This window comes from Galleria mellonella, unplaced genomic scaffold, assembly GCF_026898425.1.
Source record: "Galleria mellonella isolate WM207_F2 unplaced genomic scaffold, CSIRO_AGI_GalMel_v1 utg352, whole genome shotgun sequence".
Lineage (NCBI taxonomy): Eukaryota > Metazoa > Arthropoda > Insecta > Lepidoptera > Pyralidae > Galleria > Galleria mellonella.
This window is the reverse complement of record NW_026442084.1, coordinates 1144303-1160933: the sequence shown is the minus strand read 5'-3', so window position 1 is coordinate 1160933 and position 16631 is coordinate 1144303. Positions and strand designations below refer to the sequence as shown.

Here is a 16631-nt window from a genome sequence, read left to right as displayed (position 1 = left end):
CAACATAGTATGTCGCGTGCTGGCACACTGATCTAAATACGAACGTATTGATAAAAAATGAGATAACATTTTTTTCTAATCACATCACTACTACACAGGTAATAAGACTGAAAACACGTCTTTATAACTTCAGTATGTCAGAAGCTAAACAGTTCTGTGCTACAGTATTTTTTTCTATTGGGTGCTTTTATAGGGTTGTGCATTTTGATTCTTTAGTAGAATTGAGACATAAAAAATGCAACTATGTAATTGAATTGGTATGCTTGTTTTCTTTCAGTTGTTTCACAAAATTAAAATACGCTATCAATTCAAACGCATTAACTGATGGTTTACGGGGGGGGGGGGATGAAGGATTGTTAGTAATAGCAACGTTAATCCCCATTGCTAGCAATATACCCTGTCAGGTCGACCTCCACGTGGTTTCCCCTGAAAACCATCGTGATTAATTATTGTCAAATTCATCGTGATAAGCTAACTAACCTGACTTCATCCTCATCTATCATCCCTCACTAGTGCCACGTTAGTGTATTCCGCAAGCGAAGGCAGCGTTACCGTTTCATTATCATCCATTAAATAAAAATTGTTAGTTTACTGTACGTTTTTCCTTATACAACATGACGATTTTTTAAGAGCATAGTAGAAGGAAAAATAGAAGAGGAAGACCAAGGAATAACTACATGGGACAGATAAAAGAAACACTAGGTGTCATGTCGTATAGGGAGGTCAAGGATATGGCCTGGGATAGAACTGGCTGGAAGAAGATGCATGAATTAGTTGCACCGACAAGAGGAAACTCTTAAATGAAAAGAAGACTGTACATTAGGAGTAGGTAAAATGTATATATATATATATATATATATATATATATATATATATATATATATATATATATATATATATATATATATATATATATATATAGCCTAATAGCATCCGTTATTGTATTCTGATCGTTAATATATTCTATTAAATATCGATTATGGTATAATGGCTGGTAATAATAAGCAATCGAAATAGGTGGTGGCCTATCAATGTCTAGCGGAACCCAATATATAGATATCGGACTGATATCGATATTACCCATACCTACTGTAGATAAATAAATCATCATCATCATCATTTCGGTCAATATCAGTTCACTGCTGAACATAGGCCTCCTTCATACTACCAGAGGGAGACTTTGTACAAAAGTCGATTGCTTGGGTACCTCTGTCCCATTAGTGTTTCTACCGTGAAGCAGTTGTGTTTGCATAGCGGTGTTTCGATTTGAAGGGTGGGATGTGGCGTGAATTTACTGGGTGCAGAGGAACATCACCTGAGTACTCAGGAATGGCAATGCATTGGGGGTATCATGGGCGAAACAGTATACTCTATTATGTGCATGGTACTGCTCATGTCTATAGGTGACGGTTACCACCTTCCATCAGGTGGGCCGTCAGCTTGTTAGCTATTCTAAGTTGTATAAAAAAATACTCTTGGGGGGTTTTGCCAGTAGTATCAAGCGTACCACGCTTGACAGGCGGCAGGCTGCTACTTTGGCAACCGCAGTTAGGCTTTTGATGATGTTTTAAAAGGAATACTGCTGCTTATCCTTCAACCATAAGTTCTCTTAGTCTACAAGACATGATGATGACAATGACACAAGCATGATGGAGTCATGACCACAAATCTTTTGCAGAGAGTGAACGGAATAATCAATGAACATGAATCATTGAAATGAATGATGATTACAATACTGCTGTGTAATATCTTTGTCAAATGATGATGATTTTATTGCAATAATTTTTATCACTTTTTTTCCTTAATATGGAAATGAAACGTGATATTATTGCGTTAGTAAAATTTTGGCTGTATGTAATTTGCCAAATTAAAGATAACACAGCCAAATATATATGCGAACAATTCTAAAAGGTCATTCAAAGTTCTCTAATTGATCAGCAATATGAAGCGCCTTCTGTTCGTTTTCATCAGTGTTCAAGTGAGTATTATATTTTCATAAATATTTATATAGTTTTTTTTTTAATTTTTTATATATAATTGTGTCTACTTGGCAATTTAATAATTGAAAAATTGATATATACCATTTTCGTGTAATTAATTTTTTTAAATTTCTTTCTAATTCCATGTTTGTCCAAAAAATATGAGATTTTACCAAAGAGAGACTTTGTACCAAAGTCGTTCGCTTGAGCACCTCTGTCCCATTCGTGTTTCAACCGTGAAGCAGTTATGTTTGCATGGCTGTGTTTCGGTTTGAAGGGTGGGAAATGACAGTGAATTTACGGGGTATAAAGAAATACCACCCAAGTCCTCAGGAATGGCAACTCTGTTATATCCATGGTACTGCTCATGTCTATAGGCGACGGCTACCACTTTCCTTCAGGTGGGCCGTCAGCTTGCTTGCCATTCTGTTGCATAAAAAAAGGAGTGGTATTACTTAAATTTATTTATTGCTATTTATATTCCGCGGTTTTTCCACCTATATTAGTATAAAATTTCCGAGTAGACCCTGTATAGAATGGACCAGTCCTTCCTTTCTCGTGGGTGTCGTAAGAGGCGATGAAGGAAACTTAATGGTCGGGGGTTGGGCAGCAGCGTCTCTCTTGGAATATCACCAAAGCCTAACTGCGGTTGCCAACCCGCCTGCCAAACGTGGCAACTACTGGCATAACCCCCTATTATGGGGGGAGAAAGGGATTGTTAGTAATGGAGACTGAGAATCCCATTGCTAGCAATATACCCAACCAAGTCGACCTCCTCGCGGCTCTCCCTATCTAAAACTATCATGGTTAATTCCTGATAAATTCATCATGATGGGCTAAATGGCCTGTTTTCATTCTCATCTATCACCCTTCACTGGTGCTCCGCCAGCGTATCCCGTTAGCGCAGGCGGGGTTACCATACCATTTTCACCAATAAAAAAAATCTAATTATGTTCAATAACAGAAATAAACAGCTGATATCATAAAGATGAATAGTAAAAAAGTATTTTTGTATTAATTGCTCATATCTATATTTATTTATATATATTTATATATATTAATAATCTCAATTGTTGGGTTAGCATATAATAATAATATTATTTCTTTATTACAGATAACTAAGATCCATTTTTATTAGTAACCATTGACTTAAACTATGTTAGTAAAAAAAAATACAAAACAAATCATTTTATGGCCCCTATAATAATTATGACCCACAATGAGAGGATCGGGCTATCGTATTTATTACACGATGCCCACAAAAATATAAAAACGTGTTTTCAAATATATCATTCAATTCCCAGGTATCACTGCAAACTTGCCCTGAAACGACGTCAGTGCAAATCCAAAACTACGACGGCCCCATCTTCCTTCATTCTCCGAGCCCGCCTTACTTTTGCCGGCCAGTTCCGACTTACGAAAAATACGAACTCGATTGTACATGCATCAAGCACCCTAGTTACGTCCCTGTCTCGTCTAGTCCTGTGTACAATCACGGCTATTACCGAGACTTACCAACAGTTACAGACAATTCTTTCTGTTCCGTGGACAACACTAGAGTTACACCATGCACACCATGCACATACACTACGTCATACACGAGATCGTGTGACCGTGACACGGGTACATTAACCAGTGGTTTACCACAGATGGGTAAATATGGCAATCAAAACTTGCAATACGAATGTAAGTGCAGTGGATACATGTAAATTGCGATTGCGCAATTATCATTCACTCAATATTGTAATATTGTGCAATAATGAATTATCCAAAAACTAGTACTAAAAAAGTACTAAAAAGAACCAAAAAAAAAAAAAATGTAAATTAAAAGAATGTTACAATATATTAAAACATGTACTTGAGTATATAAACTCAATGTGTAATTTAATAAGTTTCTTGTTGTAATGTATTAACTACCGGTTTAATTTACGTGTAATTTGGCCGAGAAATCTCGACTAGTTTCGGGACCATTCGGGACCCTTACTCTTGAGCGGCTTGATCCGAGTGTACGCTTAAGTTAAACCGGTAGTTATTACGTTACAATACAATGTGTATTTATAAAATTTTCTTTCTATCTAAGATACATTATAGATAGATAGATAGATAGATACTCTTTATTGTTTCCTCCAAAAGATTACAACAGTAAACTTATTATAAATACAAACAATCACAAGAAATAATCACAATGAGAAAACAATGGGCGACCTTATCGCTAAGAGCGATCTCTTCCAGGCAACCTTTGGATGGAGAGGAGTAATTATAAACAATTTAGTAGGAGGCATGATAAAAAAATTTGTTAGTTCTAGATATGGGAGATGTAATACATATAATAATATAAAAATTATCCTTACTTATTATTATATATACATATATATACATATACACATACATATACATACACACACATATACATACATATACACATACACATACATACACACATATACATACATGCATATGAACGTTCACGAAAAATATGCAAGAAATAAGTATGCTAAGCAGACATATAAACATATTAAGGAGATGACAACTTGCTTAAATAAAAGTCCTTAACTTTTGTTTTACATTATATTTCTCAATATTGTGATAGTTTGTATGTGTCAATACCAACGACTCACTGAAATCTAGATAAACCCTACTAGGTTTTTGGGTACATCATATTGTGTATTGAATAAATAATAAAAATAAATATATCTATTAATTGTCAGTTTTAATAAATTATAATTTGGCTTTAATATTTTGTTTTAATTTTTTCACCATAACATGCCTAAATTTAAAGCAGCCTTTCCTAAAGTGAGCGATAACGCCCCCTTGTGGGCGCTGCAGGCCTAAAGAGGGGCGGTAAGAGACCCAGAAAAAATGGGGGCGTTATGTAGAGGTTTGGGAGGTTGTTGACCTTGAAGTAATAGTGGTTTTTAAGTAGGTGAAAAAATGGGAGCGCTAAAAAAGAATTTATTCTCAAAGTGGGCAGTAGACAAAGTAAGTTTAGGAACCCCTGATTTATAGTAACTTTTATAATTAACCATGCTAATTAGAAGGGAACTTATTTCGATTAAGTTTTTACTCTCGACTTCCCCGCGAGACTAGAATGTCCTTCATAGAGCCCTTCAAATAGGGTATTTCAAAAAGAGCGATATTATTTGAGAAAATTGTACAGCCAAAGATAGTACCTACTCTTGCAAACCTACTTAAAGCCCCATTGCTAGCAATTTATCCTATCAAGTCTACTTCCCCCGTGGAAAACATCGCGGTCAATTCACCTTTACCTATCATTCCTCACATGTGTCCCGTCAGTGTACACCGACAACGCAGGCGGTGGGGGGGATCGTTAGTAATGGAGACTACCAAGCTCACTGTTAGCAATATACCTCGTCTGGTCGACCTCCACGTGGTCCTCCCTGGAAACCATCGTGATGAATTCCAGATGCATTTATCACGATGGGCTACCTGATCTACTCTTTCATTTTCACTCATCATCCTTCACTGGTGTATACCGATAGCGCAGGCGGGATTACCATTCCATCATTATCTCATAAAATAACCTACTTAAAACTAAAATACATAAAGCTTAGTGTCTTTATATGATATTTATAATTTAATAAGTCTATCTTCGGACACACTGTGCAGACTGTGTGGGGGAGAAATCGGAATCCATGGAATGCACTTGATGTGCAACTGCGATTCGTTGGCAAGTATGCGTATGAGTCTACTGGGGACGGCTTATCTAGAACCAGGGGACTACAGATATCTTAAACCGCGGGATATCGTCAAGGTAACACAAAGGATCTATGAAATGATGGTATAAGGCAGGGGGAAGCACAAAAGATCTCAATGGGTCGACGTGCAACAGCTTAGCTGACCCCATATGCGAATATAAGATAAGATATAATTTAATAAATAACTGCATACATGTACATTAAAACACCTGTTTTTTTTAACCTCTGGTTTCCCTTCAAAACGCATAAACACCTGTTCTTGTTATTTGTTCTCATAAAACTATTTACATTGAAATGTCATTCTTAAAAACAAAATAAATTGCTAATATCTCTAAATTCAGAAGGTTGCCTTAATAAACAGGAAATGAGTTATATAACAGCTATTATAAATTATAGCATAATGATTTATTCTTTTATATATTTTATTGAACGATCGACATTGAATATATAGGGTTGCCAATTTATTAGACTTCATAAAGGAGTGGTAAATGAGAGCTAATAAATGTGAGATAATTAAATGGTAACCCCGCGTCTGCTATCGGTATACGCTGACCAGTGATAGATAAATAGATGAGGATGAATTAACCACGATGATTTCTAGGGGAAACCGCGTGGAGGTCGACCTTTTAGGGTGTATTTTTAGCAATGGAGTTGTTAGAACCCATTACTTATAAATCCTTTTCCCTCGTTGGCAACTGATTGCCATCAGTTGCCAATTACTACTTCTTCTTCTGTTGAATAAAAATGGTTTATTAATAAACACACATAGGTATAATTAAAGGGATGAGGGAGGAGGAGGGAGGGGGAAGAGTGCCGGGTGGACCGAGCCACTTCCTTTGAAAGTCGGTTGAAAATAAACAGCAAATCCAGCTAAGTACAAATCAGGCGCATTACCAAATGAATCCATTTCGTAAGTCAAGTAAATTTCTGCATACAGCTAGCGCGAAACCTTTGCGTTGTACTTGCGCCATTTACAACTGACAAAACATCCGATCTGACGTTATTTATTCTTAAGAGCGTTCATACCTTAACTCACCGAAGTTTAGCAACGTCGCATTTAATTGTCAATTTTCAAAAACAATGGAACCGTTCTCAGTGTTATCGTCTAATTGTTTAAAAAGTTCTCCACAAATGAAATGAAACTTTAATCCTACAATAATGTTCTTGTTAAGTTCCTACAAACTTGGATTTTGATGGAAAAAATGTATATGAAAAATTTTGATACTGAAATATGAAGTGGGTGCAAAGTTATTAATGACAGATTTATATGCAACATAATCTTTGATTAGTTTTAGTTCGTTAGCAGAGTACGTTTTTATATTATTATGGTAAACAAGCATATATCTAATATCAGAGACGTCACGTGCGCATTAGCTATCCTTAAGAAATATTATTGCACCTTTCTTGAAGATCCTCATGCTGTAGTCTTGTTATACTGTATAGTTTAATAAAAATATGTATTTCGTATATTTGTGCAATATAGGTTTTTATATGCACATAAAAATTACTAATCCACTCTTGCGCCACCTACTTTTATCAGTTTTTTTTTAATCAAAGATTATCCATAAGAGATTGCCATAAGACAGCCTTTTGTACATTTATGTATACATTTTATATATGTATATATCTGTATTTTGTACTACTCTACTTCATTTGAATTTTCTAATTGTCATCATTTTATGATATTTTTATGATTTCAGTGCAATAAATAGTTAAATAAGTAAATAGTTTCTGGAGGAAACCTCGATGGGAAAATCGTTCCACAACCTGAGCGTTCGTGGATGAAACTCATCTGAAACCGCACTATACATTTCTTAATTTATAATCAATCAGATAAAAAATCTATTTTTTTTTTCGAAAATTGACAAAAAATTTGTTACTCTTTTGTAAGCTGAGGTATGAACGCTCTTAAACTTGCAACGCAACAATGACACTTAGGCAATTTGTTGTGATTACTCAAAAATTGGGATTTGCAACTGATACAGATTTCACACGCGAACAATTAGTTTTCAGTTATCTGAATTCTGCAGCTGTGAATTCAATTCATTGGCTTTCAAATACAGACCCGGTGCTTGGCATTTAGTTTCTAGTTACTACATAGTGTGTCATAATTCTTGATATTTCATAAAGGTTTGTTTAAATTCAATTGTTAAGGTCGCTCACACGCAAACAAACAATAATACTAAATGTAATATGTTATGAATAAACTATTGCATTGCAAAATACATTGTAATTGGTAAATGTATTCGATTTGTTAGCTTATATGTTTATGTATAGGGTTATATTAATTTAATGTATTATTATAATAGTTTTTTTTGTTACTAGCTTTATCAGTGGCTTCGTTCGCGTGACCGGGATATGTTGTTTGATTAGAATAAATAGCAGCCTGTATCCGGCTATTTATGTATTCTTTATTCTATGTACATAGTACGTGTATATCAGCTTTTCCCAAAGTGGGCGATAACGCCCCCTTGTGGGCGCTGCAGTTCTAAAGGGGGCGGTAAGAGACCCAGAAAAAAATTCGGGGCGTTGTGTAGAGGCTTGGGGGGTGATTTGTTGATTTTGAAGTAATAGTGATTTTTAAGTAGATGAAAAAATGGGGGCGCTAAAAAGAATTTATTCTCAAAGTGGGCAGTAGACAAAGTAAGTTTGGGAACCTCTGGTGTATACCGAATTTCATAGTGATCAGTTAAGCCGTTAAGGCATTCATCATCATTATAAGGCTCCCTGTGTTGTCCATGGTGTTATATCCCTATTATTACAAATTAACTCTGTTTATACGATTTTTTAATATCTTGCAGGGGGGGGAGATAAGGGATTGCTAAAAATGGGGATTAGTAGCCCCATTGTTAACCCATGTCAGGTCGACCTCCTCGCGGTTCCTCTTGGAACTATCGTGCTCTATTCCAAGTGAAAACATCACGATAGGCTAACTGATCGCTTTTTTATTGCCACCGATCATCCCTCATTGGTGCCCCGCCAGCGTATACCGTTAGTGCAGGTTCGTGGTAAACATCATAATAGTAATTTAAAAAAAGCATAAATGAGAGTAAAAACATTTTTTTATTTATAACTTTTTTTAGTAGTATCTATGTTACACTAAGTCTTTGCTTTTACCATCTGTATGAATTTAAGTATGGCTAATATTTTTATTTTAATAAATAATAATAATTAAGATTGTGTTCCCCAAAAAAACCGAATTTAATTGTGACAAAACCTTTTACCATTTTATATTTAAAAACTAAACTTCTGAATCGATTTTTGATATAATTCCTATGGGACCATTCTGAAAATATATTCTTTCTGATAAAAAAAAATCCAAATCGATTTACAACTAACTGACTGAGTTATGAAGTACTAAACATAAAAAAAATACGTAACCGAATTGAGAACTTAAAACGGAGTTACGACCTATGTACTCGAAAACTTTACGGATTCATTAACAGTCAGGCAAACAAGAATAAGTGCATAACAATCTAACCGCTATCTACCAGTAGACCTGTTCAGAATGAGGTAAGATTACGCAAAACGCCAAGGATACAGCGAGCACCGGCGTGGCGGATTACGAAACGGAGTCTTAGGAAAGGACCGTTTTGTGTCAAGGCGCTGGCTCCAAGTGGAAACTAGCTCCTTTCGATTCGTTGGCTAATGGGAACCATGCAAATGCCACCAGCTAAGTTTTGTTAAGGAAAAACGTGAGCTGGGAGTGGTTTATGTTTTTTAGTATAAATATTTCAAAAGAATACAAGTATATATATATGTATAAGTAAACGAATGGATAATCAACTTGACCATAGACAATCTGCTGATGCCAAACAGTGGTAGAAATAAAAAGAATAAAAACAGAGATCTCTAAAAGAGATAACAGTCAACCTAATACAGTCATAGGAAGTAGTGAGTGGGCAATATTATATGCGTTCCATCTAAGGTTTTATTATTCTTATTTACTGGGTATAGAGGAATAACACCTGAGTCCTCAGGAATGGCAACGCATCGGGGGTATCATGGGCGAAACAGTATACTCTGTTATGTCCCTGGTACTGCTCATGTCTATAGGCGACGGTTACCACTTTCCATCAGGTGGGCCGTCAGTTTGTTTGCCATTCTAAGTTGTATAAAAAAAATCATCAGATGAATTAAGATTAAGCGGAATTCGTTTCGAAAGATAAAAAGCGTAGTTAAGCCACACGCTTTGCTACCTAGAAATAACTTTTTAATATTACAGCCTGGAGAATTATGCAATGGACAAGGAAGCGAACGGACCTCAACCTTGCACTGCGCTGATACAATTGTAGTATTATTTAATTACATCAGAGCAACCTCGATTAAATGTTACATAGCCTTACTCAATGGTGCTTAGCAAAAACGTCAAAGAAAAGTATATAATAAAAAAAAATTAATTGCAATATTGCAGCTAGGGAAATCTTATTTATTATATATATATATATATATATATATATATATATATATATATATATATATATATATATATATATATATATATTATTATGCCTGGTTGATAATTGAATCTGGCGGAAGCCGTACAAAAGTCATCTGTGTATTTTACTGTTACTAACTTGAAACATTTAATTTTTGGAATTTGATGTAAAAATTTGGTACAGAGATTGGCAGCTATGTCCCTCTTAAAACATCAATAAAAAAACATTATATTACTCATTAACTGTCCACTGCTGATGGTGTCTTTAGGTGTCTTAAGGTGTCTTCCGTACACTTTATAGCAATACCGTTAAGAACAGCATACAGGCTTGTATTAACCACGTATTTTCCCATAAAAAACCGTGGGTACTTTTATTCGAAATATTAATTAATAACACAAATGTTCTAATGATAGGTGCGTTATGGAGGAAAAATGTTTTAGCCTTAGACGCGGCAAATAACACGTGAACAAGATAATATAAAACAGGGAAAAGTTAGGCCTATCATTAGATAAATCATGCCTGGATCAGTAGTCATTATCATCATCATTTCAGCCATTATCCGTCCACTGTTGCACATAGGCCTCCCCCATAGACTGCCATAAGGAACGGTCCTGAGCCACCCGCATCCACCGACAATGCACTGAAAACACTCTCTGCAATACACTTCAGGTCGTCACTCTATCTAGTGGGAGGTCGTTCTATACTGTGTTTGCCCGTACGGGTTGCCAATCAAGAAACTTTCTTCCTCATTGGCTATCGGTTTTTCGAGCTATGTGTCCAGCCCATTGCCACCTCGGTTTGCTTATCCTTCGGGCTACGTCGGCTACTTTAGTTCTTTTGCGGATATCCTCGTTTCGGATTCTATCACGCAAAGACAAAAGGATCAATAGTATTTAATAAAAATGTAAACAAACGAATAACTGATTTGACCATCTGTTGATATCCCAGAATAGTAGTACAAATATTTATTTATTTAACTCTTTCTTGCACCATAAACAAAATGAAAAGTGAAATACAGTAACATAAATACAGAATATAGTATAGAATAATGAAATATACACATAAAGGTACAAAAAGCGGTCAAATAAAAAATTATAGTTTCGATTTGTTTCTAATTTAATTTAGAGAGTATTTTCATAATAATTTCTAAAAGACTTGTCTACCTTTTTTATTAAGTTATTTTAGATAGAATATACAGGGTCATAGACTACAGAAGAGACAGAATGTCAAGATATTTAGGCGTCAAGGTTCGAAAAGGGCACTGGTGTATAATAGATTACGTTGAATTTGAAGTAAACAACGCAGTTCCTCGATGACCTTTTTTTTCTTTATCAGTTATGATGCCTTGGACACCGTCAATATTTTAGTAAAAACATAGTGACCTTCTTCTGTATCGTCTAAAATTTGCCTAGGACTGACGCGTAGTTTAAAGCCGGCCCTGATACCAGTCTAGATTTTATCCATGGACTTTAAGGAAATAATTTTCCTTCATACATAATTCATGAATTTATTATCACAGCTTCCTAATACCGTAGTGCTATACCTTGTAAGCTAGCTTATATAATGTAATGCTATATAATTAGCAATAATAGTATGTCTTTTCTAAAATAAACAAGTCATTTATAATTTTTTTTACAATTATAGTAAGGTACAATGTGAAGTTACCAAGGGTTGGCCATATAGGAGAGCTTGCAACCGTTCGAAAAGTAAGGTTCGAGTAACAATTATAGACAGGTAAACACAATGTTGGGCTACCCTCACTAGATAGGGGTAAAGGGATTGTTAGTAATGAGGTCTAACAAGCCCATTACGAGGGGAAAGGGATTGTTAGTAACGGAGACTAAGAATCCCATTGCTAGCAATATACACAACCAGGTCGACCTTCTGGCGGTTTCCCTTGGAAACTATCATGGTTAATTCCTGATGAATTCATCATGATGGGCTAACTGACCTGTTCTCATTCTCATCTATCATCCTTCACTGGTGCTCCGTCAGCGTATCCCATTAACACCATACCATTTTCACCCATCAAAAAAAATAAAACAAGCCCATTGCTAGCAATATACCTCGTCAGGTTGTGATTCCTCTTGGAAACCATCTTTGTTATTCTTCGTTGAATTTACTATAAGACCTGCTTTCATCCTCACCTATCATCTCTCAGTGGTGCTTGGTCAACGCATACCGGTAGCGCAAATGGGGTTACCATTCCATTTTACCTATTATCGCCCCTCCCCCCCTACTAGATAAACAACGCCATTAAATATGTTGCATAACATTAATCAATCTCCTCCTAATTTCTGAGCCACCATGATGTAATTAAGTAATCTTCTCCCATAGTATAGTAACCAGAGGGAGACTTTGTACAAAAGTCGTTTGCTTGGGTACCTCTGTCCCATTCGTGTTTCAACCGTAAAGCAGTTGTGTTTGCATGGCTGTGCTTCGATATGAAGAGTGGGATATGGCAGTGAATTTACAGGGTACAGAGGAATAACACCTAAGTTCTCAGGAATGGCAACGCATAGGGGGTATCATGGGCGAAACAGTAACTCTGTTATGTCCATGGTACTGCTCATGTTTATAGGCGACGGTTACCACTTTCCATCAGGTGGGCCGTCAGCTTGTTTAGCATTCTAAGTTGTATATAAAAAAAAAAAAGTATTCTATGGATTTATCAATGGATGTCGATTAGCTAAAATAATAATTATATATTTAAATCGATAAATGATATTTACACAATAGCAACAAAGAGTACTGTATTGTCGATAACATAAATAACAATATACCTATAAATATCGGAATATTTGCGTCTCTTTTATTATTGCACTTTATATCTATTTTTGTAATGTCAATAAGACACTACATATTGTTTCTCGTATTATCATAACTATGAAATGCAACTGTATTTATTAAACGAATATCCATATTTATATATAGACTCGAATAAATACATACCAATCTGGTGTAAAATAGTACAAAAGGCAGACTACAAAAGTTGTCTGCGAGCGAAACGAAGGTACGAAAGCCTTCGGTTCGCTCATATTTCTGTTGCCAAATTGTTGAACGGACTTCTTTCTCACCTATCATTATATATTTTTTACGAACTTCATGTCGCACGTTGCTTAAGCAAATGTCCCTAGTCGCATTCCAGATCGAACTAATTTAGGAGGTGAACTTATCCGAATTGGCTCGCGTCTGGATATTCTGAGTTGTGCCCATAGATGTACGTTGGCTGATTCCTCATAAAACAAAGTATCCCAGCATGGTATTGAGGCGTTTGTGTGATGGTGTGACTCTTTGTAAAAAAACTGTTACTCTGCGAGTGTAAACCAATAGCACAAGTGGGGTAACAATTCCATTTTCTTATATTTGTAGCACTATTTTTGTATTCAGATTAGATTAGAGTACAGTGTGGATTTCTGGAAGAAAGGTTCTTGAGTGGCGACCACGTACTGGCAAACGTAGTGTAGGACGACCCCCCAGTAGATGGAGTGACGATCTCAAATGCACTGCAGGGAGTCAGTGGATGCAGGTAGCTTAGAATCGTTCCTTATGGCAGTCTATAGCTCCCTCAGATAGGCCTATGTTTACCAGTGTATAGATAATGGATTTCTTCAAAAATCTCTGGGTTTAGTATGCACGTGACACTCCTAGTGCTGCAAGCGTCCATAGGCTGTAGTAAGCCTTTCCCATCAGATGGATTGTATGCTTATTTGCCACCTATGTGGTATAAAAAATCCATAATTACCATTTTACGTCAAGTGGGCATGTTGATCTCACAAACACTTCAAGGGGTCAAAACGTACTCACACAGTAAAGGTGACTTTTATTTATAGATAAAAATAAACGTGTTCTGCTTATTATTTCTGACGCCAGTAGTTTTGCTTGCATAGCTGCATTTCGGTGTAAACAACGGGTTAAGTCAATGAAACTATTTTTTTAAAGGACGATAATGAAATGGTAACCTCAACTTTTTTTTATGCAACTTAGAATGGCAAACAAACTGACGGCCCACCTGATGGTAAGTGGCAACTGTTGCCTACAGACATGGGCAGTACCATGGACATAAAAGAGTATACTCTTTCGCCCATGATACCCAGCATGTGTTCCTATTCCTGAAGACTAAGGCGTTATTCTTCTATACCCTGTAACTTCACCGCCATATCCCATCCTTCAAATCGAAACATAGCCATGTAAACACAACTGCTTCACGGTAGAAACACAAATGGGACAGAGGTACCCAAGCAAACGACTTTTGTACAGTCTCCCTCTCACCTGAGCTATTGCATCTACAATGGTGGAGCACCAGTGAATGATAACAAATGAAAATGAAAGTATGTCAGTTGGTCTAACTTGACAAATTCATTAAGAATTAATCCGATGGTTTCCAGAAGGAACCACGTGGAGGTCGACATGATAGGGTATATTACTAGCAATGGGGCTATTTGATTCCATTACTAACAAACTCGTTCCCCTATAGTGAAATTTTTGACTACCTTAATTCATAACCTTCTTGTCATAAAAACCAGTAATGGTGTTGTAAACATTTATAGGACCATAGCTTTTTACCATTAGTCCGATCTGATACTCGTTTGTTCTATGTTGGAACAGATCGATCTTAACCTCGGGAATGCAAATGCTGCCTGTATCTTTCCACTTCGCGGTAGTAAGTTATTCAAAACCTTATTATAAATTCTAAGAGGCTCAATTTCCCTCTTTCCACCCTTTGGAAAAAAAGTTTTGAAGTTTTTAACGTAAGTAAAGGCTTCGGCGTTTCAATGTTGATTTTTCTACACCAGTTTAAAACAACCCTGTTCGGAAATTAATTAAATATTTGAATTAATTTAGAATCTATGATTATGAAATGAGCTGCCGAGGTTTACCTAAAAGACATGGAGTTCTTTAAAAGGGAGATAAAGAAGTGTCTTCAGGGTCAGCAACACGCGCTTAATACCCCTGGTGTTGCAGGCGTTCATAGGCTACGGTAACCGCTTACTATCAGGTGGGCCATATGCTTGTTAGCCAATCTATAAAAATCAGAACATCCTGCGGCAACAATTGTGATTATTAATATTTGTTCTTTGTATCAGCCGTTAAATGTGCACTGTTGAACATAGTCTCCCCTATAAGGGGAGTTTTGCCAATAGTTGCCAGATTTGGCAGGTTGTTTAGCAAGTGCAATTTGGATTTTGGTGATATTATAAGAGAGACGCTGCTGCCCATTTCTCGCTCTCCTTACGTCACTCATGCCTCTTACGTCACCCACGGGAAAGGAAGGGGTGGCCTATTCTATGCTGGGACTTATACGGCTCATTAAGATTATCATGCCTTTAATTGTCCAATGCTGAACATAAGCGTCCCCCTTGGGGAGTTTTGCCAGTAGTTGCCACGCTTGACAGGCGGATTGGCAACCGCAATCAGGCTTTAGAGATGTTTTAAGAGGACTGCTGCCCATCTCTCGCTTTCCCTTAGTCGCCTCTTACGACACCCACGAAAAAGGAAAGGGTGGCGTGTTCTATACTGAGACCTACATGACTCATTAAGATATAAAAGTAAAATATGCTTAAAGCAACCCTGCATGGTAGAAATAAAGGTCTGAATTAGTTGAGAGCCTGTAATATAAATAAAAAATTTTAAAACTAAAGCTAACAATTTTTTTTATGAATGATAATGGAATGGTAACCCCACCCGCGCCACTAATATATACCGGCGGGCCACCAGTAAAGGATTATAGGTGAGGGTGAAGCAAGTCAGTTAGCCCATCATGACGAATTCAACAAGAATTGTTCACGATGGTTTCCAGGGGGAGCTACGTGGAGGTCGACTTAATAGGCCATATTGCTAGCATTGGGGCTATCAAACTCCATTGCAAACAATCCCTTCCCCCGTAAAGCTAACAATTAATGACGACGATAAGTAAAATGAGTAATGTATGTACTTACTTATTATATTTATGTATTATATATAATATATATCTATCTATTTATATGTATTTACTTATATATATTATTATTATATTTATTTATACCTATTGGTCTTTTCAATTGTAAAGACATTTTATTTATTTATTTTTAACTATAACATTTAAGTCGATTGGTACACATGTATGACTGTAACTACTAATGAACTGTCACTTTTCTCATATTGGGTTTGCTGGAAGAAATCTCTATTGGAGATAAGCTTGTCTTTGTGCACTATTATGTTTGTTTTTACATTTCAATAACCTTTTGTGTACAATAAAGAATAAAGAATACATTTAAGATAAACCTTTTGAAAAGCAACTAAGTGTCTGAACTTATTTAGAGCTTGTAACACAAATCAAACAATCTAGAGCTATAACAATCAGAGAGGACATCCTGTAACAACAATTGTGACACGGCTCAGATCGATTGCGTAACAGATGTGTTTCAACATCGCACCGGGAACTCGGGATGTTACGTTACAGGATGTTTTTATCCAATCAAGCACTAGACAAATGTGATACTATCACTTTTTTTTTA

At 36.2% G+C, this 16631-nt stretch overlaps 1 protein-coding gene across 1 annotated transcript; it reads left to right on the top strand.

The window, feature by feature from the left end:
• Positions 1-628: 628 nt before the first annotated feature.
• LOC113519466 (uncharacterized) lies at positions 629-4075 on the top strand. Its single transcript, XM_026904585.3, has 3 exons — positions 629-825; positions 1679-1978; positions 3284-4075. The coding sequence occupies exons 2-3, from the start codon at positions 1943-1945 to the stop codon at positions 3686-3688; spliced, it is 441 nt and encodes a 146-aa protein (XP_026760386.2). The 5' UTR covers positions 629-825; positions 1679-1942; the 3' UTR covers positions 3689-4075.
• Positions 4076-16631: the final 12556 nt, after the last annotated feature.